The sequence below is a fragment of the Microcaecilia unicolor genome, chromosome 10 (assembly GCF_901765095.1).
Source record: "Microcaecilia unicolor chromosome 10, aMicUni1.1, whole genome shotgun sequence".
Classification (NCBI taxonomy): Eukaryota; Metazoa; Chordata; class Amphibia; order Gymnophiona; family Siphonopidae; genus Microcaecilia; species Microcaecilia unicolor.
In genome coordinates, this window is record NC_044040.1 from 15,268,746 (window position 1) to 15,296,514 (window position 27,769).

The 27,769-nt window shown below is 45.3% G+C and overlaps 1 protein-coding gene across 1 annotated transcript in view; it reads right to left on the reverse strand.

Annotated features, from left to right (window-relative positions):
• LOC115478998 (plexin-A4-like) overlaps positions 1–27,769 on the reverse strand; it is a 950,498-nt gene that overhangs the window by 900,454 nt on the left and 22,275 nt on the right. The window contains 1 exon segment of the mRNA XM_030216702.1: positions 4,055–4,237. Within this exon segment, the coding sequence (XP_030072562.1) occupies positions 4,055–4,237 (183 nt within the window).

The window sequence follows — 27,769 nt, forward strand, 5'->3', positions numbered from 1 at the left end:
GACGACAAATACTTCAAGTGGATGACTTTATTTAGTACAAGAGACTCCTGATGCAGGCCTATTTGGCCGAAACACAGCTGTGTCGGGTCTTGTTCATTGTTTAATAAACATTTTTTTCATCTGGAGCGTTGTCCACTGCCTGTCAGAAGTGGCCATGGGTAGTGCTAGAGCAATTGGCCCACGAGTCCACAGGATGCTAGCTGATGCAGATGGCTTGGAGTCACCAAGAACTTAAACAATCAAAGAATCTATTTTTTTTCTTTTCCTGCAAAACTAACTAGACAGACTACAAAAACCAATGGACAGATGTGCAGCCCATGCAGCATTCATCAATAATCACACTTCACCTCTTAGAGAGCAGCTTGTTGGTTGGTAAAGCAGATTTCAAGTCTGGTCTACTGGACTGCAGAGTGCAGCCATTTTTTATATACAGAACGTAAATGATATTTTGGGGAGAAATCCTAACAACTCTACTTCTTCATGTCAATGCGGAGAAACCCATCACCATTCCTTACCATTTATGGCTGGGTGACTGGGGCTAAATGAAAAAAACCTTCTACTCAAAGTATTTTTCAGCTGCCCTGACAGCATTCTTTGACGTTCTGGTTTATGTAAAATGCATTAGGTCTCTGTCTTACTCAAACACTTTGATAACAGAAGAAATAGCCATGATGGGCAATCACAAATAATCAACATGCACCAAAATTCCCAGCTACCGCACAGATGCACCCAAATAGCTCCTTTTAAAAGCCAACTAAACAATGCAGCACCAACTCCCCTCCGGATATCATAATAGACATTTGTAGCACATGGTTTCTATGACATGATGTTTACATCACAAGCAAAGTCCGGCCAAGCTATTTTCAGTATATCTAGTCAGAAAACAACAAGTCAAGCCGTTCAACAAATCCAACAAGGAAGATAAAATAGACCTTGTGAGAAGAAACACAGTTTTATTTGTTAACTAAAAGCTCAAACATCTGTGCCCGTCATAGCCACGTTTCGCCTGAGATACAGGCTGCATCAGGGGCAAGATTACCAGCTGGAATAAAACTACATACCTCACCTTGGCTGGTCCAGCTGATAAAATGAAGCACACAATGCTCCTTTTGCTGGATGTACAAATAGTGAGACAAACTTTTGTACAAATAGTGAGACAAACTTGCTACGACAACCTAACTTATATATACTAGGACCTAGGTGAGGTCTATAGCTTTACACCAGCTGGTAATCTTGCCCTTGATGCAGCCGGTATTCCAGGCGAAACATGGCCATGTCGGGCACAGATGTTTGAATTCCTGGGAGCTGTTAGTTAACACATAAAGACTGTTTTTTCTCACAAGGTCTGCCTCTTTGTTTTATGTATTTATTTATTGTTCACGTATATCCCACATTTTCCCACTCATGCAGGCACAATGTGGCTTACAAACATTAAATAAAATACAGAATAGGAAAACTTAGAAGAGTATTCAAGGAATGTGCAGGGGGAGAAGCATCTAACAGGGTGAACTAGCAGGGTAGGAGCCAGGGAGGGTGCATCAAGCAGCGGTATAAAGTGAGGAGTAGGTCTTGGCAAAGAAGTAGGTCTTCCACGCTGAAGATACCTAGTCAACCAATGTGCAGGCCCTTGCTAGAAATGATCATGCACTCACAAGCCATGTTAGCTGGATAAAGTACAGATGTCAAAGATTAAACAAACGTTTGGAAACCATACACTAGGTCTATAAAGTAATGCAACGCTATCTCAGGTTCTCTCTTTGGCCATCTACTTTCTGAACCACCCAGAACCATGAAGGTAACAGCGTTGCATTTCAAGACATCACATTTGACATTATCGGCCTAATTCTATAGATGGGGCTAAAATCTTTGTGTGGAAATTTGGGCGCACACCTAGTTTCCGCACACAATAGAATAACAAGCCAATTAGCGCTATCAGTGCTAATTGTCATTAATTAAAATTTACATGTGCATTTTTCAGCACCGGGATCTACATGCGTTTCAAAACATGGGCACAGACATGGAAGGATCATGGGCAGATCTGGGGTGTTCCTGCAATTTATGTACGCACTTATTGAATAAGGGGGATCCACATCTAATTTAGGGGCCCTTTTGCTAAGGTGTGCCGAAAAATGGCCTGCACTGGTGTAAGTGCGTGTTTTGGATGTGCAAAGGTCTATTTTTCAGCGTGCCTGCAAAAAAAAGGGCCTTTTCTTGTGGCTGAAAATGGATGTGCGGCAAAATTAAAGCCAGCTCGTGTCCATTTTTGGCATGAGACCTTACCGCCACCCACTAACTTAACGGTAAGGTCTCATGCATTAACCGGGCGGTAATAGTCAGTGCACATACACTGCCAATTACTGCTGAGCAAGCGCCACGTGGTAGAAAATTTCTACTGCTTGTTTTGGATGTGCAACAAAAATGGAAATCCTGCCTGGGACATGCAGTAGCAGGGCAGTAATTCCAATTTGATGCGCGTTGTACACGCATAGGCGCCTTAGTAAAAGGGCCCTTTAGGAACTAGGACTTACACCAGAGTTTTGTTGGTATAAATTTGGGTGCCTAAAATTAGGTGTAAATCCCGGCACTAGGCGCTCTTCTCTAAACGGCATCTAACTTTGAGCGCTATTTATTAAATTGGGACCTAAATGCTTTTCAATGACACCAACGTCAATACTAATAAAAAAGCCCAACATCAAAAGCAGGTCATGGGTTTTATACAGATTTTAAAGCATTATACGGGTAATATTTATTTGTTTAAATCACTAAACAGCCAGATATTAACCATTTAATTTGGGGCTCAGAGGAGGGACAGATGCTGAACCAGAAATTATCCATTCAGTGATGATATTCAGCCACTAATCCCACATTCTATAAATGTCACTAAAAATTGTATGCGCTAATTAACTGAATGAGCAAATTAGGGTCGATAATTGAGTTCTTAAAACAAGCAATTTATTGGTGCTAATTGGATTTAATTAAAATGTATGCATTTAAAATTTATACACGGGTCCAGGGCCTTCCCTTAATTTGTGTGCATTGTTATAATATAAAGGGGCTCCATACCTAATTTAAGCGCGGGGATTGTAGTCGTGGTTCTCAGCGCTAAGGAATGTTCTATAAATGCTGCCTAACTTTAAGCGCCATTTATAGAATACCACTAAGCGCTATTTTCTTCAGCGCTGATTTTTTTAACTGCCATTTATAGAATGTAATCCTAAATGAGTAAGGGGTTCTTTAAATAAGCTGCGGAGAAAAGAGGCCCTGCGGTAGCGGCTGGGGCCATTTTTCCTGCACGCCACGGCCCTTTTTACCGCAGTGGGTAAAATGCCAAAAAAAATGGCCATGCAGTAAAATAACCTTTACCACGTGGCCATGCGGCGGGGAGCACTTCCTGCCACCCACTGAGGTAAGGGCTCCCACGGTAACCTGGCAGAAATGCCCAAATACTGCCGAGTTAGCACCACACTACAGAAAAATAAATTACAGAGTGCCGGAAATGGCACATGCACCAGTCGGAACTACCACCGGCGGCCATGTTGGGCTGGCGGTAGTTCCAAATTAGCAAGCGGTATGCCCGCAATGGGTTTGCCGTCGCTTTAACTAAAGCGATAGTGCCGATGGTCACCACTAAACAAGTAGAAACATATAGTGACGCTGAATATACATATTAAGTTAAGCGCCAGTGCCGACACTTACCTTAAGATGGTGACTGTGCCGGCTGAATATCAGGTCCAGTAATAAGAGCAAGAATTTGCATCTTTATTGCACCTCTCCAAAAAATGGTATTCAAACACACTTTAGAACCAAGTAGTATGGTAGATCACACACAGGTCAGAAAACTATTAGGCCAAGACCATTTTTGGAGAGTAGGTGATATATTTTGAATATTGAATATTTTGAATGTTCAATTTTCTGATTTCATTGGACTGTCCCCTACTGTATGCATTCTATCAGAGTCATCTATCTGCTTCAACTCATGTTTCCACTGATGACATTCTCAGGCCAGGCCTTTTCCCTGACACCTCAGCCAAAGTATTAGTACCCAGTGTCCTACCTTCTTCAGCTTGCCACTTTTGGTGCCCACAAATGCCAGAGAGTGGTCCTTGTAGACGTAGGCGATGACAGATGTCATCCTATCCCTGTCTTCGGTGAAGATGGGGAATCCCCAGACCATTTCAGATACCCCCAAGGGGGCATTCATATCCAGACCGCAGAAATTATCATCAATGATTAACAGCTGTGAAATGGAAAAAAGATACAAATAAATGTAAGACTTTTGAACAAAACGAATCATCAAAGGCCAAGGTTTCAAGGTCAATTGACTCTATGTGGACCCACAATGAGACTATTTTGGTACATACAAGAGTATTCATTTCAGAGGTCAGGTTCAGGCTGATGTATCATGGCAGAATGCAGCGGAGACAGGCTCTCACACACAGGTCAGAGCTCCTCTTTGAAGGAACACTGTCCAGAACATCACCAAGGCTATGGCTCGCTTGTATCGACCCTTATTAAAGTCTGCTCTTCTGTCGGTACAAGTGCTTGATAATGCTTTTCCTGATTATTTATGTTTCCAATGAAACAAGAGAAGATATTAGGGAAAGGACCTCAGTGCTTTCTCGGGAAATGCATAAAGGTATTTTCCGTATACATTATAAAGTGCGTTATTTGTAGAACCAAAATAACTCCTCCAGTTTAACCTACTTTGTTTACTGGAAATTTGAGGTGGAGAACATTATAATGCCATCACCAAATCCTAGAGAAGCCTTGTTATGGCCCTTTACCTTTGGGCTTTTTGAGACCCGATGACATGGTGTTTACCGACAAACTTCAAAGATTCTTTTTCCTCAGCAATTTGCATACTAGTAGACATTCAGTAAGGCCTCACTTCCTCTTAAAGTATTTCAGTGTACTAAATATCAGCTTTCTGTGATTCTGTGGCCATGTCAGAGACGGTGAAACCAACCCCTTGATGTAGACGCACAGAGAAGCACAGGTGGCTGCCATCAATCCTCACCCCCACTATTGTTCCCTCCACTTCTGCTCCCTCAGTGGCTGCTGCCTGCCTGCCTGCCTTGGTAGAACTACTGACATCTGCTCCACTGTCGCTACTCAACTGCCTTTCCACTGCCACTCCTACCACTGTATCTGTTCATTTCACTGCCACTGACCCATTGATTGTGCCGTCTTTCAACTGTATGACACCCAATTTTATTAAAGCGTTGGCACCCATGATGGGGGAATGTAGGTAACTATGGATGTTTGGACAACAGTCTTGCTAGTTTTCGTAACTGTTCAATTATTACAAAGCTTTGTGGTAAAACTTGAAATGGGTGGGAGGTTCTAGGTGCTAGATTAAATATACCTGTAGGTACATGTATGCTCATACACCCAAGATGTTATAGAATCTAAGTAAAATAGAACAAAATTGACCTAAAGACCAATATCCTATCACAGCTGAAGGCAATGGCACATCTACCTTATATGGCACCAGGGGTGGTGCACCCCCCACCCCCAGGTGGAGCACAACCTCCTCCTCCAAGCAAGGGGGTGCACAAGGCAGGAGCAAAGTTCACAGCTCTGTTGGTCCCCTGCCCTGGAACAGGAAGTTGATGTCAGAGGGGACAGGGGACCGGCAGAGCCAACAGCCGCACACCTGCTCCACGCACTCCCTTCCTGCCGGCACCCAGGGTAGACCATCCCCACCACCCCACCCTAGGTACGCTAGAGGGTGAAGGTACTATGGCTTGCGGCCAGGATAAATCCTTAGCAATGTAGGCTGGAGTAAATAAACAGACTGGATGAGTCAATTGGGGTTTATTTACAGTTACCTATTATGTTACTATGGTATTCAGAAAGAATGGGACATCTGGTCACTCAAATTTCCTTTCAGTCTTTGGAAGCAACCACTAACCATGCAGTATATCAAGGTAAACTCTTCAAAATGTTTTCCTTGGCTAAAGAAACCATAGTTTCAGGATTCATGATAAATCAGGAGGTTCACTCCCAGGCAATAAGTTAAAAATGAAAGATGTTATCTATATCATTTTATGCCCCTAAGAAAGCATAAATAATCCAGGTCAAAGGATCAAGGTGTTATCGTTGACGACACATTGAAACCCTCTACTCAGAAAGCAAATAGAATGTTAGGTACTATCAGGAAAGGAATGGAAAACAAAAATGAGGATGTTATAATGCCTTTGTATCGCTCCATGGTGCAACCACACCTCAAATACTGGGTGCAATTCTGGACACCGAATCTCAAAAAAAATACATAACAGAATTAGAAAAGATACAGATAAGGGTAACAAAAATGCTAAAGGGGATGGGATGACTTCCCTATGAGGAAAGGCTAAAGTGGCCAGGGCTCTTCAGCTTGAAGAAGAGAAGGCTGAGGGGAGATATGATAGAGGTCAATAAAATACTGAGTGGAGTGGAACAGGTATACATGAATCACTTGTTTACTCGTCCCAAAAATATTAAGTAGTAAATTTAAAATAAACTATTGAAATTATTTCTTCATTCAACGTGTAATTAAACTTTGGAATTCGTTGACAGAGAATGTGGCAAAAGCAGTTAGCTTAGCAGGGTTTAAAAAAGGTTTAGATAATTTCCTAAAAGAAAAGTTCATAAGCCATTATTAAGATGGACTTGGGAAAATCCACTGCTTAGCAGTATAAAATCTGTTTTACTGTTCTGTGATTCTGCCAGTTACTTTTGACCTGGGTTGGCCATTGTTGAGAACAGGATACTGGGCTTGATGGACCTTTGGTCTGTCCCAGTATAGCAACACCCCAGTATAGCAACACTTATGTTCTTATGTGGTTTCTTGAATATCTCTAACGTCAGATCTTCCTCCTGTGTCTGTTCTTAAATCTCCCAGACCCGTGATGAGATTGAAGAGGTGGCATGGGAAGTAGATTTAATACTTGGGGTGCTCAAGAGCATCCACAGAGCTGGTACCTACACAAAGACTGAAAGAAAATTGCTTCCAAGACTCCATCCCTCAACTTTACTGAAGTGCCAACAGTGACTACCCCTTCAATAGCAATCGAACACACCATTTCTATAGTCCACTTGCATGCATTGGCCCAAAGAACAGCAGGTATTGCTAGGTTTTCTATACCAAAGCCATTGAAAACTAGATTCTGGATTGTTAAATGAACAATGCAGTCATTAATATATGTTTAATTGCTCTCAGATGATCTAAGGATATTACAGCATTGCCTTTCATATGAAAAGATAATTTGTTTGGCTCAGATGGCCCAAGTTATAACTGGGTTTTCCACTTGTGAGTCTGACATATAATCTAAACGTATATAAACTGAACATCAGCGACCATTTGTATCACGTATATACCCCAGAATACCCTCACCTTGCCCCTTTTGCTCTAAACATAGAGCTATGCGTGTGGAACCATATTTTAGAAAGGAAATCCAACTCAGAAAATGGACGTCCAAGTCTGTACGTCACATGTGGACATCCATTTCTCATGTATGTTAGAACAGGATCTGCCCACATACAGCCTGTCCTAAAATAAATGAGAAACGGAAGTCCAAGTGCTGTTATGTCCAGTATGAGCATCCACTTTATAAACTGATACAGCCAAACTATGAATGAGGGCAAAACAACGGACGTGGAAGTCTTTCGGACAGCATAGCAACGTCCATATTACAAAAAAGCCACATGGCTATCCACGTGGAGGAACAGCCTAATGGTCAAAGCAGCTGGCTGAGAACCAGGGCAAGAGTCAAGGCATCTGTTCAAATCCCACTATAGCCATTTGCAGTGGCGTTCCTTGCCTGGATGGCACCCGGGGCAGAGCGCCGATGCGCCCTCCCCCCCCCCCGGGTGCAGCGTGCCCCCTCCCCACTAAATTAGACCTCCCCCCCTCCAGCGAAATGACACCCCCCCCCGGGTGCACACCGCTGGGGGGTGCCGTGGCACGCGCCTGCTCCGAGTTCGCTAAACTTCTTTGCTCGTTCGCTGCAGCTCCCTCTACCCAGGAACAAGAAGTAACCTGTTCCGGGGCAGAGGGAGCTGCAGCGAACGAGCAAAGAAGTTTAGCGAACTCGGAGCAGGTGCGCGCCGCGGCACCCCCCAGCGGCGTGCACCCACCACCGCCCCCCCTTGGTACGCCACTGGCCATTTGTAATTTTCTTTTCTTTCTTTCTTCTTTTTTTTTTAAACTGTGAGCAAACCGAACACTGAGAAATACCCTCGTGACTTCCTTTACCGCTTCCAGTTGAGAACCGCTCGATCAGAGCACCTTTCTATAAACTGGATGTGCAAAATACCAGGTCTAAACACGGACCGCCATATTTTTGAACATGGATGTCCCTTCTCCTTCGGCAATCAGAGTTGGACATCCCTATTTTGGTCCCTCCCTAGTCCCGTCCAAAACAGACCCAGACCATGCTCCCATCACACTGCAGTTTCGGATGTCCTTATCTTGGCTTATAACATCGGGATTTGGACGTCCCTGCTATATGGGTGTCTAAATGATGGTTTTCATAGGTCCAAAGCATGAACAGAGCTTCTAAAATAACCATCAAAGTAGATTTATACACACACCACTATACAGGCCCATGGATGTTGAAAGAAAAATACATTTATTATAGCACAAAACTGCTGTTTTCAATATAGACACTGATAGGTACGTATGTATTTCTCTCTGGAAATCGATGTAAATCGCTGGTGATCTGAAGGGAATGTGTTGCAGCTTCTTCCTAGTTACAGAACTCAGTCCAAGAGGGGGGCACAAGTCCTTTTTTTTCCTGGACTTGGAAAAATTCCGCATTTTTAGGTATAACTTGTCTGGAATGTTTTTACGTTTGGGGAGCGTGCCAGGTGCCCTTGACCTGGATTGGCCACTGTCGGTGACAGGATGCTGGGCTAGATGGACCTTTGGTCTTTCCCAGTATGGCACTACTTATGTACTTATGGAAGCCACGACACTGTGATTTCCAGCCTGCGTGTGTTCAGTTTAGTGGTTAAAATCTTATTTTTTACACCCACTACAGTGAAAAATGCACCGAGATGGCAAAGCCTCCTCACCAGCTGTCTGCAGAAAACCAGGCTGTAGCTGTTGTTATAGCAATCGAAATTATTATAACAGGGAACTGATCTTAGCACATTTCTGACCGGGTGCTCTGGCACATGCCGACATCTACTCCATAGCCTAGATTTTGTTACTTAGGAACACCGTTATTTACTTCATTCTTCCATGGCTATTGACACCATTGCTTACCTCTGCCTGGAAGGGACGCCACAGTGCCGAGTGTGGCATCCTGCAGAGGATCCAGCAACAGGCTCGTTTCAGCTATGGCCATTAAATACAGTCTTATTGCCTTGACGGACACTTCAGCCTTTTCTTTCCTTCAGACATTAAATGCCAGGTAACAAGCCTAGTTATACACCTATATAGCAGAGGCTGCAAAAGGAAGGGTGGAGACAGGTACAAGTGCTCATTTCCTAGACAGCTGCAGGCGAGCTTTTCCTTGGTGGACCTTGACAAACATTACACTGTCAAAGTAAGCGAGATCCTTTGGACTCCAGCAGCTACAGTACCTCAGACCAACTTTGCTTGTTTACAGCAGAGGACTTGCTGCAGATATAGGTGTGGACTTCATCACCATCCACCTCTCTCTGAAAAAGATCACAGTAACTGTACCCTCAGCCCATCCCCCAATTCCAATCCCCCATCCTGGAACAGCAACCGATCCCAACAAAGGAAGTCCCCACCTGCACGATGTGGCCCTCCCCATTCCAATCCCCTTCCTGAATCCAACCCCAACATAAAAGTCCTGCTAATACCCAAGTAGTACCCACCTTCCCAGCCTACCTGACCATCCCTGGTGGTCCAGTGGATACAGTGCCCCACTCACTCCTACCTTTGGCAGCTCCTGCTGAAAAATGGCAGCCACAACCTCTAAAGGCTGTCTCACAGTACTACCACTAGGGTCAGCCTTAGCAGTAATACCACAAGACTAACCACTTTTAACCCCTGATGCAGAAGCCGATAGACACTGTACCTAATGGGAAGTCCATCCCCGACTGCAACATGAGGACTACCTATCTTTATTTGAAAGTTGGGTTTCTTGATCAGCTCCGTCTTTCTCTTCCATTGCAAGAGTAATGAGCTCCACCAGCTGCAATAGGCCATGCTTCCTCTTCTCCCTATTCTCAGCTGGTCGGACCAAGACACTAACTGGTGGGGAACTGCACGCCCCAGATGCTTACCATTTATGTGAACCTGTGGTGAGAAGGCTACATTTTCAGTTGTGGAGCCCACTTCCAGAGCTATATAGCCATTTGGCTTCTGATCCAATAACAACACCTTCCAACTTGGCTAAAATCCTATATCTACTGTGTCTCACATCATAGTAGAAACACACCAGGAGAAGTGTCTTAATAATTTCTTAAACCTTACCCCAACTGGCAATGCAAATTTGAGTTTTGTAGAAGACAATGCTGCTTTAACATCTCAATGCTATGCAGGGGCTTAATTTGGGGAGGGGGGCAATGACCTGGTACATAGTCTCATCACTATCTCCAGCTTCTCCCTTCCAGGCAACCTGCAGAAAAAAAGAGGAAGGAAAGAGGGGAGCCAGGAGCAGAGCAGAGAACAGTCCCTCTAATCTGGCCCCTCTTCTCCTGTTGCTTCTGCCTCTGGCCTGCTCCCTCCCTTGAATCTACAGTTCCTTTTTGTCTACAAATTAAGCCCTGGTGCTAGGGCAACATGGCATATGCCCAGCCCCTACATCTACAAATGGAATTATAAAAAACAGCAAAGGCTATAAAAAAAAAGACACAGTTTCAAAGATAATTGAAGCCGGGGTGCCACTAATGTTCACGTTTTCTGTTTTGCCTGCTTCAACTTGAACCAATTAGCCCATGTCTTTCACAAGTTACAGGTCATTTCCTCATTAGAAGGAATAAATTGTATTACAGCACTCTCCTCTTTGTCTCTCTTTCTCTGGATAATGTCACCAGGGATGAAAAATCAGCAGAACTAATCTCCATCAGTTTTTGGAAGACAAGAGAAGAGTGTGATCATTATATCAAGGCCAGACTGCTGTGTTCTCGACAGTCCCATGTCACCCATATGGTCTCTCTAACATTATTTACATGGCGTCCTTCACTTCCCCTAGTTCAATAAGTAAAATGGTCAGTCAGAACCAGCGGCAGAACAATTTCACCGAGGATCTTGTAATGCAGGAAAAGCTCAATTTGCCAATTTTAATGAATGAGAATTTAGCCCAATCATGACTAGATAGTTGTACAAAAGCTGAGAGAAAGACAGGTGTCTATTGTTCCCATCTCTTTCTCACCTCTGTTATGTCCCTTCCTGTTTACAAATCCAGAGAAACGCAAGAAGAGCATTTTCCATATCCGAGGCCAGTTGGATCATTTTTGATGAGGATGACGTAGGGTTGATAGTTTCCTCCTCTTTTCCAGCCTGAACCAGGGCTGGAAATGAGAGCTATGAGCATTCATTTGCTGCAACCATGAGAGCATTACCCCTACTTTATATGCCTCTTCTTCCCTTTTAAGTCTGGCACCGCAAGGATGGTCTTTGGTCAGGGTTCATACAACTGAACTCCCTTCAGAACTTATGGCCATGCCTGGTCTCCACATCTAGACATTTGAGAGCTAATTTTATAACAAGGTGTCTATATAAAAAGTTCAAAGGTTTATAACATCATTTCCCATGCGTGACTGTTAAGTGAAGGCCAAGGATTGCTTCTCTTCAGGAACTGTAGATGTGGTTTCTGTGGTATCCTCAACCTTAGTCTGCCAGGAGGACAAAAGAAGTGATCTAGGAATCAAACCCAGGTCCCACATTTCAACATACTGCTGCTGAGCCATCTGGCTGGCCCTGCCAACTCTGAATTTTTTTGAGCATTCTGAAAAGCACAATCTGCGATAGGTCCTTCCTGACTTTCTTGGGAACCTAGAATGGCCTATGCCATATTTGCTGTTTAATACGCATGTGAATGCTTCTGTGATACAGACTTCAACAAAGTTATCATCATGTTCTCCAAGGGAATTCAAAAATCTGATTGGAAGTTTAGCTTCTCAACATGTATAACCGATAGTATTTTACAGTGCTTTTTTTTGTAGAAAATGGGCGGGGTCACCACATATGGCTCCACCCCTATGATAGCCACACTCACATTAGCCACACCCCTTATACCAGCCATGGTGCATTTAAACAGACATCATTGAAAATATACTTGTATAGGAGAAAAACAATAACTTGTGATTTTTTTTCATTATAAATCATTTCTGTAAGATGTTACAGCTCCAGTATACCCAGTGCAAAATAAGACAGCAGATGTAAATTCTCAAATTGGACAAATTCCAAACACTAAAATGAAAATAAAATGATTTTTTTCTACCTTTGTTGTCTGGTGACTGTTTTCTATCCATACTGGTCCAAGTGTCTGATTCTGCTGCTCTCTATCTGTTCTCTTATCTCCGTTTCCAGGGCTTCCTTTCCATTTATTTCTTTACTTTCCTCCTTTCTTCTTCCATGTCCAGCATTTCTCCTCTATCTCCTGCTCTGCTCTCCTCTCCATCCATTTCCAGCATTTCTCCTTCCTCCCCTGCCATCCCATCCATGTGCATCTCCTTCCTATCTTCCCTCCCCTCCATCCATGTCCATCATGTCTCCTCTCTCCCCTGCCCTCCCCTCTCATGTCCAGTGATTCTCCTCTCTCCCCTGCCCTCCCCTCCTGTCCTATCCAAGTCCAGCAATTCTCTCTTCCCTGCCTTTCCCTTCCATCCATGTCCAGCAGTTCTCCATTTTCCTCTGCCCAGCAATTCTCCATTCTCCTCTCTCCCCTACCCTGCCATCCCATCCAATCCATGTCCAGAACGATTCTCCTCTCTCCCCTCCATGTCCAGCGATTCTCCTCTCTCCCCTGCCCTCCTCTCCTAGCCCCTCCTATCCAACTCCAGCAGTTCTCTCTTCCCTGCCTTTCCCTCCCATCCATGTCCAGCAATTCTCCATTCTCCTCTCTCCCCTGCCCAGCAATTCTCCATTCTCCTCTCTCCCCTGCCCTGCCCTCCCCTGCCATCCCATCCAATCCATGTCCAGAATGATTCTCCTCCCTCCCCTCCCCTCCATGTCCAGCGATTCTCTTTTGCCCCCTATCCTCCCCCTCCCTTCCATGTCCAGTGACTCGCCCCAGCCTCCACCTGCCCCCGAGATCATTAAAACCCCAGCCCCATTTGCCCAGCCCCCCCAGCCCCACTTGCCCACACACACACCCCCAGCCCTACTTGCTCACACACACCCCAGCAGTCTATTGTTAATGTCAAAGTATACTACACAGTCAAGGGAATTTTTGCTTGCCTGTTCACATCCTCATTTTAACCCTTGAGAATCAATTTCATTATTTTAAGCAAATTTTTTTTTTCAAAGCCTCAAACGGATACCCAGAATTGCAGAAAAATGTCCTCAAGGTGCTGAAGAAAGCCCTCAGACTATTATACAAGTAAGACTGTTCCTTGGCATAGAGACACTTCAGGACCCTTGAGTCCTGGAGTTAATTGTTGCATCATTGCCCCCCCCCCCGGTTCACGGGTGCTGCTGGTCCATCCAGTTCAGGGACAGTAGCCAATTAGCTTATCATGTAAACAAGCATAATGAGGCCATCTTAGCAGCCCGTTAAGTGTCTGTGCCAACAGGTATCATTTACCTTTGTTTAACTCTTGGGCATTTTGGGATTACATGTACCGGACAGAAATCGTAAAGGTCATAAGTCAACCAACTGGGCTTTGGGCCTGGGAGATTTCAAGGTCAAATTTCTTTGCCTTAATGCTTCCAGAGAAAGGACAAAATAGTGAGAAAAGAAAATCAGTACACAAGTGACAAGTCACGCCATTTTACTGGACTTAACTCAACATATGCTTTTTACATCACTTTTTCAAATGAAACAGTGCTTCATCTATCAAGTCCTAGCAACTAAGCCACCTCCTGCCCCACAAGGGACACGCACTGCTTCGACAGAAGAGAGATACTCATCAGAAGGGAGAGTGTATGAAAGAGGAAAAGCGATGAACAAGAGAGAGAAAGCAAATGAAGGAGTTCTGAATAAGCTGACTGATCCAGTGGGAAAACCTAAAGTGCTTGAATGAATTCTGCTATTGCCCTGTCGCACAAATAGACTTTAGTACAGATTTCCCTCACACCAAAAACAAGTCCACATATTAGGGGTGTCAATGGGAAAACCTTTGATTTCCAGGTGCTAAAATGCAGAAATAAATGAAATGAAACAAAATCCTTTTTTTTAAATGTCAGACAGGAAATGACAGGATAAAAACATTTCATCATGATCTCTCTGTCATTCAAAAAAAATGACGACATATGTACATAAATACATAAGTAATGCCATACTGGGAAAAGACCAAGGGTCCATCGAGCCCAGCATCCTATCCATGACAGCGGCCAATCCAGGCCAAGGGCACCTGGCAAGCTTCCCAAACGTACAAACATTCTATACAATCAAGCCATTGTGACATCACTAATGAGGTTGGCTCTTATTGGTGGAATGAGCCACTATGACATCACAATAGGTTAAATCACTGCTCTATGTAATAAAAGTGAGCCAAGTAGAGGACATAAGTACATAAGTAATGCCACACTGGGAAAAGACCAAGGGTCCATCGAGCCCAGCATCCTGTCCACGACAGCGGCCAATCCAGGCCAAGGGCACCTGGCAAGCTTCCCGAACGTACAAACATTCTATACATGTTATTCCCAGAATTGTGGAGTTTTACAAGTCCGTTTAGTAGCGATTTATGGACTTGTCCTTTAGGAAACCGTCTAACCCCTTTTTAAACTCTGCTAAGCTAACCGCCTTCACCACTTTCTCCGGCAACGAATTCCAGAGTTTAATTACACGTTGGGTGCCTATCTGATTTGCAGTTTGGAAAGGCTGAAATGAACATTTTTTTTGTCAATTAAGACACGATCATCACCGGATAACTCTAAATGAAACAGACCACTCAGTCTGCAAAAGCGAAGAGGGAAAAACCGGATTTGACTGTTGGCTTTGCTCGTTTTTTAGCCTACAACTCTACCAGTAGGCTACTATTCCGCTCACTGGCTAGGAATCACTGAATGAACTGAAGCAAATACTTAACTATTCTGATGGAATTTTCACAAGGTGACAATTATTTGGCATCTCGCTAATAGTGCTAAAATCACCTCACAGGTCATTGATTTACCAGTGGAGTGTACAGTATAGTGATAATTGTGTAATGCTGCTGATTAACTAATAGATTGTACACAGCAGTGATAAGTGAAAAGGTGCTAATTTACCAGTGGAGAAAATGCTGCATTTCTCTCTATAATTCTGGAGTAAGTTGTCCACACTTAATTAAACCAACATATAGAACAAAGGAACAGCCTTCACCCGTACCAGTCCGGCTTCCGTCATCACAGCACCGAGACGTTTCTACATCTCCCTGGACCAGTGCTTCTCGGTCATCATTACCTCACTTGACCTCTCCTTCACCTTTGACCTGATTGACCACTCGCTCCTTCCTCACTACCTCAATTCTATCGGTCTTTCTGGCACCCTACTTTCATGGTTTTCAAGCTTCCTCTCTTGTCAACTCTCCTTCAATCAATCCTCTGCCCCACCTCTCCCTCTCTTCTCCAGTGTCCCTCAAGGCTACATCCTTTCTCCTGCCCTCTTTAACATCTTCCACACCCCACTTATCTAGGATCACTCTTGCACTCCTTTCTGCTATGCAAATTCTGTGTCCCCCCCCCCCCCCCCCCCTCCGCGCACACACACACACACACACACAGGTTTAGCATCTATCACTCCCTTGGACCAGCATCTCTCCCCTCCTCCGATCCAGTCTCTTTCACTGTCCTCTGTCCCCCTCCCTGTGGGTCCAGCCCTGCTCCCTCATCTCTCTCACTCTCCCATGGTCCTGTAAAGTTATATCAGTCACCGGCAGCAGCAGCACCAGCATGACAGGCTGCCTTCAGCCAGCTCCTGGGTCTTTCCTCTGCTGCATCCTGCCATCTCTAATACAGTTTCCTGTGGGCGGGATGTGCTGATGAATCTTTGAGTTTGTGTAGCTGTTAGGATCTATTGTTTTGCTTTGACTGGAGCTGCTCTTTGCTGTGGCCTAGGCAACTGCCTAGGCATGCCTAATTGTTGGACTCGCCCTGTTCATGCAGACTCTCTCTCTCTTTAATAGATCCAGCATCTGCTGAATTCCTCTCAGACTGCAACCCAAGAAGTTTCACCCATCTGGCAGTCCTTCCTCCGATTCCAAACAGAATACATCCTTTTCCCACACACTTGAAGCAACTCTTCCGATTCAAGGAGTAGCAACCTGGCTCTCTTTTCACTACCTTAAAAAAGGGGGGGGGGGATGGGTCATTTTATAAGGATGTCCACATATAAATAACAGCATTTGCATGTGAAGATCACATTACAGGTAGAAATTGACACAAGGCAGAGATCTCAAGAGAGCACAGTTTGGAGACATCTTGCACGTGCCAAAAATGTATACATGTGTTTCCCATCTTATTCTGGGAATACACTTCTGTTTCTGCTGACTGTAAGTAATCAGACCTTGAAATTCAGAACCCATTAGATGACGTATCTGGAATTTCTGGGACATCCAAGTGAATTGGACACATCAGTGAGCCCACGTGAAAAGAAACTTGACCCATTCCTGTAGATAAGTGCCACACTTGTAGGTTTGGACCTTAAGTCATCACATAGTAAGATAGTAGATGATGGCAGAGAAAGACCTGTACGGTCCATCCAGTCTGCCCAACAAGATAAACTCATATGTGCTACTTTATGTATATACCTGACCTTGATTTGTATCTGCCATTTTCAGGGCACAGACCGTAGAAGTCTGCCCAGCACTAGCCCCGCCTCCCAGCACAGGCTCTGCCACCCAATCTCCGCTAAGCTTCTGAGGATCCATGCCTTCTGAACAGGATTCCTTTATGTTTATCCCACGCATTTTTGAATTCTGTTACCATTTTCATCTCCAGAATTCAAATGGTTTATGGTTTATTACGTGTGATAAATATATATATACTGCCTCTCGAATTGATACAGTGAAACGGTTCACAATCACATAAAACAATGGAATTCATTGCTAGAGAATGTGGTAAAAGCACTTAGCATAGCAGGGTTTAAAAAAGGTTTGGCTAATTTCCAAAAAGAAAAGTCCATAAGCCATTAATAAAATGAACAGTGTGGATGCTGAAATGCTGAACTGGAAACTGATTGGGAAGGTCATCGATAAGATCTGTTTCTGGGCCGCCCTCTTGCTGATCACCATTGGGACTCTTGCCATCTTTCTAAATGGACATTTCAACACAGTGCCTGAGTATCCCTTCCCTGGGGAAAGCAAGCAGTACTTACCACAATGAGATCCATTCAGTAAGAATCTGACTCCTCACCAACTCAAGCATCAGCTTCAAATTATGATATTTGTATCTGCTCAAAACACAGCGGCCAGACTGATATTTGGTAAATCGCGATTCGATAGTGCCAAACCCCTCCGAGAAAAACTGCACTGGCTTCCAATCAAAGAATGAATTACCTTCAACATCTGCACTCTGGTCCACAAAATTGTACCAGAAACACATGTATCTTTATTCGACTACAATATCATCATGTATTTGTTTCACTACCGGAATTGGCGAACGCCTCTCCGGTACAATGTAAGCCACATTGAGCCTGCAAAAAGGTGGGAAAATGTAGGATACAAATGTAACAAATAAATAAATAGACTTGGGGAAAATCCACTGCTTATTTCTAGGATAAGCAGCATAAAATCTGTTTTACTTGCTGGGATCTTGCCAGGCGCTTGTGACCTGGATTGGCCCCTGTTGGAAACGGGATACTGAGATCTGCCCCAGTATGGCAACAGTTATGTACTTACCATAAACATTCTGCCACTTCAAAGCACTACGTACACCTAGAAACTCTTCCTCAATTTTAAGCCCCTATAGTTATAACATTTTCACTGGTATGGAAGCACCAACAACATGTCAGTACTCTGTCACAAATCAAAATCCTTCCCCTTCATTGATCTCAAACAATGGTTTCCTGAGAGGGAGTGGCCTAGTGGTTATGGTGGTGGACTCTGATCCTGAGAAACTGAAGAACTGAGTTCGATTCCCACTTCAGGCTCAGGCAGCTCCTTGTGACTCTGGGCAAGTCACTTAACCCTCCATTGCCGCATTGAGCCTGCCATGAGTGGGAAAGCGCGGGGTACAAATGTAACAAAAATAAAATAGATACTATTGGAGATTCTACATGGAATGTTGCTACTATTGGAGATTCTACACGGAATGTTGCTACTATTGGAGATTCTACATGGAATGTTGCTACCATGGGGGCCGGTGCAGTGGGTGCTTGAGCACCCCCAATATTGAGAAAATTCCTTGTATTTGTCCAGGGAGGGGTTATTTCCATTGGGCTTAGCACCCCCATTAATTTTGAAAAGTTGGCTCCTATGGTTGCTACTATTGGAGATTCTACATGGAATGTTGCTATTCCACTAGCAACATTCCATGTAGAAGGCTGCGCAGGCTTCTGTTTCTGTGAGTCTGACGTCCTGCATGTATGTGCAGGACGTCAGACTCACAGAAGCAGAAGCCTGCACGGCCACATTGGTGATCTGCAAGGGCCGACTTCTACATGGAATAGCAACATTCCATGTAGAATCTCAAATAGTAGCAACAGTGGAGGAGTGGCCTAGTGGTTAGGGTGGTGGACTTTGGTCCTGGGGAACTGAGGAACTGAGTTCCATTCCCGGCACAGGCAGCTCCTTGTGACTCTGGGCAAGTTACTTAACCCTCCATTGCCCCATGTAAGCCGCATTGAGCCTGCCATGAGTGGGAAAGCGCAGGGTACAAATGTAATAAAAAAATGAAGGTAACACTCCTTGCCAGCAACCGTAGGCTCAAGATTGCCTTTGTTACAGAGAATTCAGAAGGAATAAAAGAGGAGCAGGTTCTACAGATAAACGGTTGTAGTTTCTGTTCTCCTGTGCATGATCTTCCTTTTATCCTACTCTCTCTCTCTCTCTCTCAATTATACTCTTTGCTAAGAAAACACATATTTTACTATACTTTTTTCTTTATAAAAGGAAATATAGTTAATTTAATTACAGTTCCCCGCAAAAGTCTTCACACCCTTGTACATTTTTCATATTCTGCTGTCTTAACAATAGAGTTCAAAAGGCATTAAAAGTAGGGGTTTATTTCACTGATCTACACAATATACTCTACACTTTCATTGTGAGAAAACAATTAGTGAAATAGTCAAGATGTAATTAAGAACAAGAAACCAAAAATCTTTATTGCATAAAAGATTTCCCACCCCAAATTAGCTCTGTTTCCAAAATTTACCTTAACACGGTTCCATAGGCGCCCCGTATAAGAGGCTTGGGGAGGCTAAGCCCACACAGCCCAATCGTGGACTTCCGTTTGCGATGCAGCCCGCCCCATTTTGACCTTTTATTTCCGTGGCAGTGACGTCAATGAAGAAAAAGACTACAGACTCGCCGCCAGCTTCTCCCTTCTCTCTGCACACAGTGTCCCACCTTCTGCGGTGATGCATTTCCTGTTTCCGCGAGGGCGGGACACTGTGTGCAGAGAGAAGGGAGAAGCTGGCGGCGAGACTGTAGTGTCTTTTTCTTCATTGACGTCGCTGCCACAGAGCGTATGGAGGTAAGCTCCGCCCCCTTTAGCCTCCCCAAACAGTTGGGCTACCGACCGTCTATGCACGGTTCACAATAAGTTAAACAGGGCTCACCATTGTCCAGGGGTGGACTGACCATTCGGGCAACCGGGCAGTGCCCGAGGGCCCAGAGGCTCTCCCCCCCCACCTCACTGGGCCCTCCCCAGTCCCACCTTGAAGGGCCCTGGTGGTCTAGTGGCCTCTGCGTGGGCAGAAAAGAACAACAGTCTTACCTGCCCAGTGCTGCTATTCTGCCCTATGTCACCATGTTTTCAAAATGGCTGCTGAGACTACCTGAGGCAGTCTCCGCAAGACTGTTGAGACCCACAAGACTACCATTGGGAAGTCTTGGCACCCAGTTTGAACACATGGCAGTGCCGGCCAGAATAGCAGTAGTAGGCAGGAAAGAAGAAGCCACCAGGCCACCAAGGACCCTTCAAGGTAGGACCGGGAAGGGCCCACTGAGACTCAGGGGACTGTAGTATGCAGGAGGGGGGCAGCAGATGTGGCAGTAGGAGGGTTGTAGTGTGTGGGATGGGAGGCAGTGGGGGGAGGCAGCAACGCAGCAGTGTGGAGGCAGCAGCCTTTACTGTCCATCCACCCCTGCTGCTGTCCAATCACAATAAAGTTAAAGGGTAAAGGTAGACTTGGGTAAAGGGTAAAGTACAAAGTCACAAACAGCCCACCATTTGCATGATGCTTTCTTGGCAGACTACTAATAGGGTGTGACAGTTTGGATGGATTAAGGATCAATCAGTTCTGCTGGAGAAGGTGATGAACTTGGTGAGACAGTGATGCAACAGTGAGAGGTCTGGATTGTGGGGGTCGGCACAGAAAACCAGGTTGATGTCATCTACATAGCAGTAAGAACTTAGTCTCCTGCCCCCCCCCCCCCCCGAAGACGCCACTAGACCACCAGGTCTTCCTAAGTTGGGCCTGGGAAGAGGGGAGGGAAATGATCGCAGGAGAAAAAGGGAAGCCACTACTGTGGGTGGGTTGGCTCAGCTCAGGAGGGGACTTTTTTTTTTTTAGTCGGGTGTAGGGGAGGGAGTGGGGGGAATTTACTTTTTCGGTTTCTGCTGAAACTGAGTGGTCAATTTCAGTTGCATATTCAGTTTTGACAGAAATTGAAGATCCTGGGTTCGGTCAGGCTCTAGCACACCATTCTTTTAAGGGTGCTCTGGACTCAGCACCCTTTATAGAATAAACACTTAGGGCGGGTTCCCATGACCAAATTTAGATGAGAGGACTTGCGCCAGCTGAAACCTGGTGTAAATCCTGGCTTGCAAGTTGGACACGTAACCCTGGTATTATAGAACACCGCGCCTAAATACTTAGAACAATCTGGCTCACCCATGGCCATGGCCATGCCCCCTTTTAGGATGAACATGAGATGTTTTGGGTGCTCAGCATTATAGAATTTTTGTCAAACATGAAGATGGTAACAGGAGAGTGAAAAAGAACCTCCACCCTGATGAAGTCGCGAAACCTGGCCAAGTCGGTTGAGGTTCCTGTTGTCTGCATCTTGCTGCCAGTTAAGTAGTTGAATATGCTTGTGATGAACAAGAAATGCGTTTTGGAGGGGAAAATGAGACTGCTAAAGAATTGAGCACTAGAAATAGTAATGGGTTCAAAGAAAATACATACAAAAAATATACACACACAATAAAGGATTAATGATGATTTGCACCTGACTGCTTGAAAAACAGCTAGTTTAGCAGCCAGGGTGCACAAAGTCTGAAGATCCTTCACAACACTTTAATCAAAAAATTTGATGTGTGCTTGGGAGATATTGGAAGGGTTGAATTTATGCTAATCCCCGCACCGCGTTAAGTAATTCTAGGTGATTCAGCATTATAGAATAGCACATAGGCAGCGCGTGCATAAATCCAGATTAGGGCCAATCAAATTAACAATAATTGGTAGTTAGCACTCAACTAATTAGTTCACTCACACATTTGGGCTCTGCACCCAACTTTGAGTGACCTATACAGAATCCGAGGGTTAGTGCTATCTGTGGAAATCACCTTAAAATACACCAATGGACCCTCTTCTCACTAAATTTAAACAAGCGATCGCAACTGGTGACAACATACTCCTTCTACGATTCGACATGTCCAGTGCTTTTGACATGGTTGATCATGGAATACTACTACACATCCTAGAATACTTCGGAATTGGAGGAAACGTTCTCAATTGGTTCAAAGGCTTCCTAACCACACGTTCATATCAAGTGATAGCTAACTCGACAACCTCAGCCACATGGACCCCCAAGGATCCCCCTATCGCCGACTCTCTTCAACCTAATGATGACTCCCTTGGCCAAATTACTATCCAATCAAAACCTCAATCCTTACATGACGTAACGATTTACATCCCATTTAAACATGATTTAAAGGAAATCACCAACGACATCAACCAAAGCTTCCATATCATGCACTCATGGGCGGATGCGTTTCAGTTGAAACTTAATGCAGAAAAAACACAATGCCTCATACTCACCTCACAACATAACACGAGCAAATTCACCACCATAAACATACCAAACTTGTCCCTTCCCGTCTCGGACACCCTGAAAATTCTTGGACTTACCATTGATCGTCATCTAACACAAAGTCGTGCGAAAAATACAACCAAGAAGATGTTTCATTCAATGTGGAAATTAAAATGAATAAGACCTTTCTTCCCAAGGACCATCTTTCGCAATCTGGTACAGTCAATAGTGCTTAGTCACCTAGACTACTGCAATGCACTCTATGCTGGCTGCAAAGAGCAAATTATGAAGAAACTTGAAACCGCCCAGAACACCGCAGCCAGACTCATATTTGGAAAAACAAAATATGAAAGTGCTAAACCCCTAAGGGAAAGATTACACTGGCTTCCACTCAAAGAACGTATCGCGTTCAAGGTATGTTCTTTAGTTCATAAAATCATTCACGGAGATGCCCCAGCCTACATGTCAGACCTGGTAGACTTACCACCCAGGAACGCTAAAAGATCATCCCGCACGTTCTTCAATCTCCACTTCCCCAGCTGTAAAGGTCTAAAATACAAACTAACGCATGCGTCAAACTTTTCTTACCTGAGCACACAGTTATGGAACGCATTGCCACGCAACTTAAAAAATATTTATGAACTAACAAACTTTTATCTCTGAAGACCCACCTCTTCTACAAGGCTTACCATAAAGATCAGCAATTATAAATGTAACACATCTCCACCTTACCTATAATCAGAACTGTCTTTTCCCTAAATCTGCTTGTTCAAATTTCTATTACGCTAACCATGGTTTTTATGTAACACTAATTATATACCAAGTATCTTCCTATCTATTATATACCAACAATGATACATTGTAAGCCACATTGAGCCTGCAAAAAGGTGGGAAAATGTGGGATACAAATGCAATAAATAAATAAATGAAATAAATGTTTCCACAGGCTAGCAATCTTCCTTTTTTATGTTCAGTATGGGTTTTTTAAGTCATTGCTCACCGTTCTAATCCATTTTGAACAATACGAGAAGCCCCTTGGTGTGGTACCTGTCTCAGCGGTTGCTCTCTGTGCCTTTCCCCTATCTCACTCTCTCTCAGCAACTCTGCCTTAGCTTTTCACCCATTGCCATTTGCAGTAAATGTTTGAACCAGTTTTTGAACTATGCAATGAAATTTCCTTCAACCACCCATAGAGGCGTAGCTAGACGGGTCGCCAGAGGAGTGGCTGCTCCCCCAAAATGGACTTTTGACGGTGATGGCGCCTATTTTTGACGCAATCTGTCACATTTAAATTATGCACCAGCGCCATCGGCAGTTCGGTCTCCGCTCCCCCCATGCCCTCAACCTGGCTACGCTTCTGACCACCCATTTAAAGTTAATTTGAAACTGGACTGAAATGTGGCACAGGATTCTGTACCTCAGCCTCCCTCCCTATCTCTCGCTTGCTGTATCTAACGGAAGACGTTATCAAACTGAGTTAGGCCTTAAGTCGCATTATTTGCCCTTTAACGTGCCTTAAACTACTCTAATACAGCTTTTCTTACTCTATTACCATGGGTTACACACTAGTAAGATGCAAAACAGAAACATAACCCCTAGCGGTGGTTAAGTGAGACAACCACTAGGGGTGCTATTTTGGAGATGGCACCAGCTGGGCAAGAGCAAGTGAAGATCATTCCTACCCAACAATCACTGGACCACTGGTAGGACCAAGTAGATGATGGGAGCCGTTGGGGAGGTGGTGTCACTAGCCCCTTTATGCTGTGCCCCAGGACCATCAGGCTGCAGCTTTGAGGCCCGATGCTCCTGGGCCACTGGAATAACACTGCTGTGGGACTGTTACACCAGACTGCTGATTCCTGTGGGAAATGTCAGCCTCCTTTTCTTTCCTCTGGCTCTCTGCCTTCTTCGTCTTCTGTTGTCTCCTCTCCCCCCCCCCCCCCCATCTATATCCCTCTCCCTGTCTCTCTCTCCAGTCTTCCAAATCTCACCCCTTGCTCATTGTGTTTCATACTGCTCTCCTCTTTTATCGCCTCATAGATTCTTGCGGCTTTTTTTCTTAAGCTAAAACAGTACCTTGGAAAGTGGAAAAAGAAAAACTCATGAAAAAGACTGACTATAGTAATTTAACTGTCAAAACCAGATTCCTGCCCACTAAAAGAAGGAAAAATTGCCCTTGTGCTAGAAAGCGGCTTCTGGTTTTCACCTCCACCTCACTTTAGGGACAGGGGCATCATTAGAGAATCCAGCTAGTGACCGGAGAAGTGGCAGCTTCTCATTTCAGACCTCAGCCTTTAAGTAAATTATAGCTACCCTCCTGATGCAGAACAATGTAGGGGCTTTCCAACTCCTCTCAACAGGCTTTCCACTGCTGCTGCATTTCCTAATCCCTACCAGGTAGGAAAGAACAGAAAAGCCCAGGGATGCAGCTTTTGAAAAAAAAGTTGGACAGAGTGAACTGACTTTTCCACCAGCAGGATGGCGGACGAGGGGGGGGAAGGTATTGTGAAGATCGCTCAGTTGGAACTGTGACAGGTTTCACTGCACTCCCCCCCCCCCTCACGACCCCCATCTGTTTAATAAAAGACCCTAGAGATAATACCCTTGTGTGTCCAGATGATTCTAGGGATGCTGAGAATGGAGAATCATCCAAACCCCACACAATGCTTTGCCACTAGTGAACTTTATATTTATACTTTATTAACTTAACTAGCTGTTGAGCCCGTAAAAATGGGCTAGTAAAGGAAGGGGGGGTTGAAAGCCCCCCCCCCCGATAGGTCGCCGCCGCCCCCGCCACCCCTCCACCCGGGCCGGATACCTGGCTTCACTATTCAAAGCGCCGGAACGGAGCACACAGCTCATCTGAGCTGCCGTCGGCCTTCCTTCTCTGCGTGTGTTCCGCCCTCGTGTGACGTAACGTCGGCGAGGGCGGGACACAGGCAGGTAAAGAAGGCCAACGGCAGCTCAGATGAGCTGTGTGCTGTGTTCCGGCGGTTTGAATAGTGAAGCCAGGTACCCGGGCCGGGTGGAGGGTGGGTGGCGGCAGCGACGACTCCGGGTGGGTGGGGGAGCGGTAGCGGCAACCCTGGGGGGGGGAGCAGTGGCGACGGCGGTTCCCTCACTCGCAGGTGCGCAGGTTCCCTCTCTGTCACGCTCCCGTCATCACATATTGACGCGGGGGCGGGAGAGAGAGGGTCTCTACTGCGCATTTGCGAGTGAGTACGCCTCTTGCCATTTATATGTTTGATATAGGGGTCCTTTTCCTAAGGTGCGCTGAAAACTGGACTGCGCTAGTGTAGGCGCATGTTTTGGGTGTCCGCAGATCCATTTTCAGCCCGCCTGTAAAAAAAGGCCTTTTTAAAATTCTTGCTGAAAATGGACATGCGGCAAAATAAAAATTAGCATACGTCCATTTTGGGTTTGAGACTTTACCGCCAGCCATTGACTTAGCGGTAAGGTCTCACGTGGTGAATCATCTAACCGCATCGAACAACAATTACTACCCAGTTTCCGCCGCACACAGGAAAATAAAAATTATTTTCTGGTCCGTAATAATCAAAATTACCATCTGGGCCTCACAGTAGCCAGGCAGTAACTCCAAATTGACGCGCGCTGGGCGAACAAAGGCAGCTACGCGGCTTAGTAAAAAGTATACCTTAAGAAGACGTTTAAACTGGCTCAAGGATCTTTCTTCCCTCACATATTTAGGAAGTTAATTCAAAAGCATTGGACCTATCACAAAAAGCGCCCGATTCCTAGTTCTTGTTAAACGAGCTTCACGCACACTAGGCATCCGCAATTTACAAGCATCAATCAAACACAAGTTGCTTGTTGGCATGTAGGACTTAATTCAAACCGCCAACACCGGAGGTATTTTTTCATAAGCAGCCCTATGAACAGGCACCAAGATCTTAACCCTTACTCAAAAATGCACCAACGATGCTGGATGTACAGTGGAATAATAGAGTCAAATTTATGCAACCCCCCTCCCCCCCAACACACGAATTGCAGAGTTCTGCATCGTCTGCAATCTTTTCACATGCTTCTTTGGTAGTCCCACTAGAACACTCAGGAAACAGCAAAGGTGACTCAATAAAACGATGATGCTGTATGGTCTAGAAGATATATTGATCAGCAATAATGATTCGACACGGCCATGTTTTGCCCACTGGCCTGCTATCTTGTCCGCAAGGAAGGTGAGCCCTTAGGTCCCGTAAGGCCCCGAAGGACCTCAAAGGACAGCCGTGCAACCCCAAGTCTTCACCCGCGGCGACCGCCGTTCACCAAGGGTTGAGCCCCCAGCTGCAGGCGGTCAACGGGACTTCAGGAACCACGGGGTTGACGGACTGACCTGGACTGGAACCAGGAGAGAAGCGGGCAGGTGGAATAGAGACGTCCACAAACAGGCAACAGATCAGGGCAGGCAGCTAACAGCGTAGTCAGAGTCAGGCAAGAGGTCAAGGCAGGCGGCTAGCAGAGTAGTCAGAGTCAGGCAAGAGGTCAAGGCAGGCAGCTGGCAGAGTAAACCAGGAAACAGTCCAAAAGTCCAAAACCAGCAACACCAGGAAACCAACTGAACACAGGAAATCATGGAGACTGGCCTCGGGTAACAGAACCTGAAGCAATATCCTATCTCAGGCTCATTCCTTAAATACTGTTCGGCAATCAGCCGCCCAGCCCCCGTAGACATAGCCGGCCAATCAGAACTTGGTTATCGACAGAACCCTTCTGATTGGCTCTGACCGATCTCCCAGGCGGATCTATAGTGCTGGCCTTCCAGTCTAACTCCTCTGAGGCGGAGCTTTGGGTTCCCGCACCCGAGAATGAAGAAGACGCCGGCCATCGCGCCTCGGCGCCATTTCCCTTACTGGCGCAAACACAGCCCCCGTAGCCTGCGATCGAGAGTCCAGCAGCCGCGATCGCCAGCCTCCGGCCTCGGCCCCGGACTGGGCGGCCATCACCACGGCGAGCCCCGGCTCCCCTCCGTGGCCTCAAGAAAGCCGGCCTTTGTCGTGGTGGACGCCAGCTCCTGCTTCCCGCGGAGGAGCAGCCGGAGGGAGCGACAGATGTGACGCCTGCCTCAGGAGTCTTCCTATGTTATGTGGCTGGGTCTATCGGTATCACTTTCTGCAATGAAGTATTTCTAGTCTTATTTGTCACAAGTATAGAGGAAATTCTAAGTGTGATCGTCAAGGCGTGCAATGCTACTTGCAGCGCTTCCCGTCTTTTTTTTTTGCGAACCAGAATAGCAAATAAGACTAGAAATACTTCATTACAGGAAGTGATACTGATGGACCCAGTCACATAACATAGGAAGATTCATGAGGCAGGCCAGTGGGCCGAAACACGCCATGTCCAGTCGTTATTGCTGATCAATAAATCTCCCTCTACATTCCTGCCAGTGGGGGTTGCTGTTTCACTCTCATGTTTTCATGTCACCTCTCGTTTAGACTACTGCAATCTGCTTCTTGCTGGCCTCCCACTTAGTCACCTCTCCCCCCTCCAGTCGGTTCAAAACTCTGCTGCC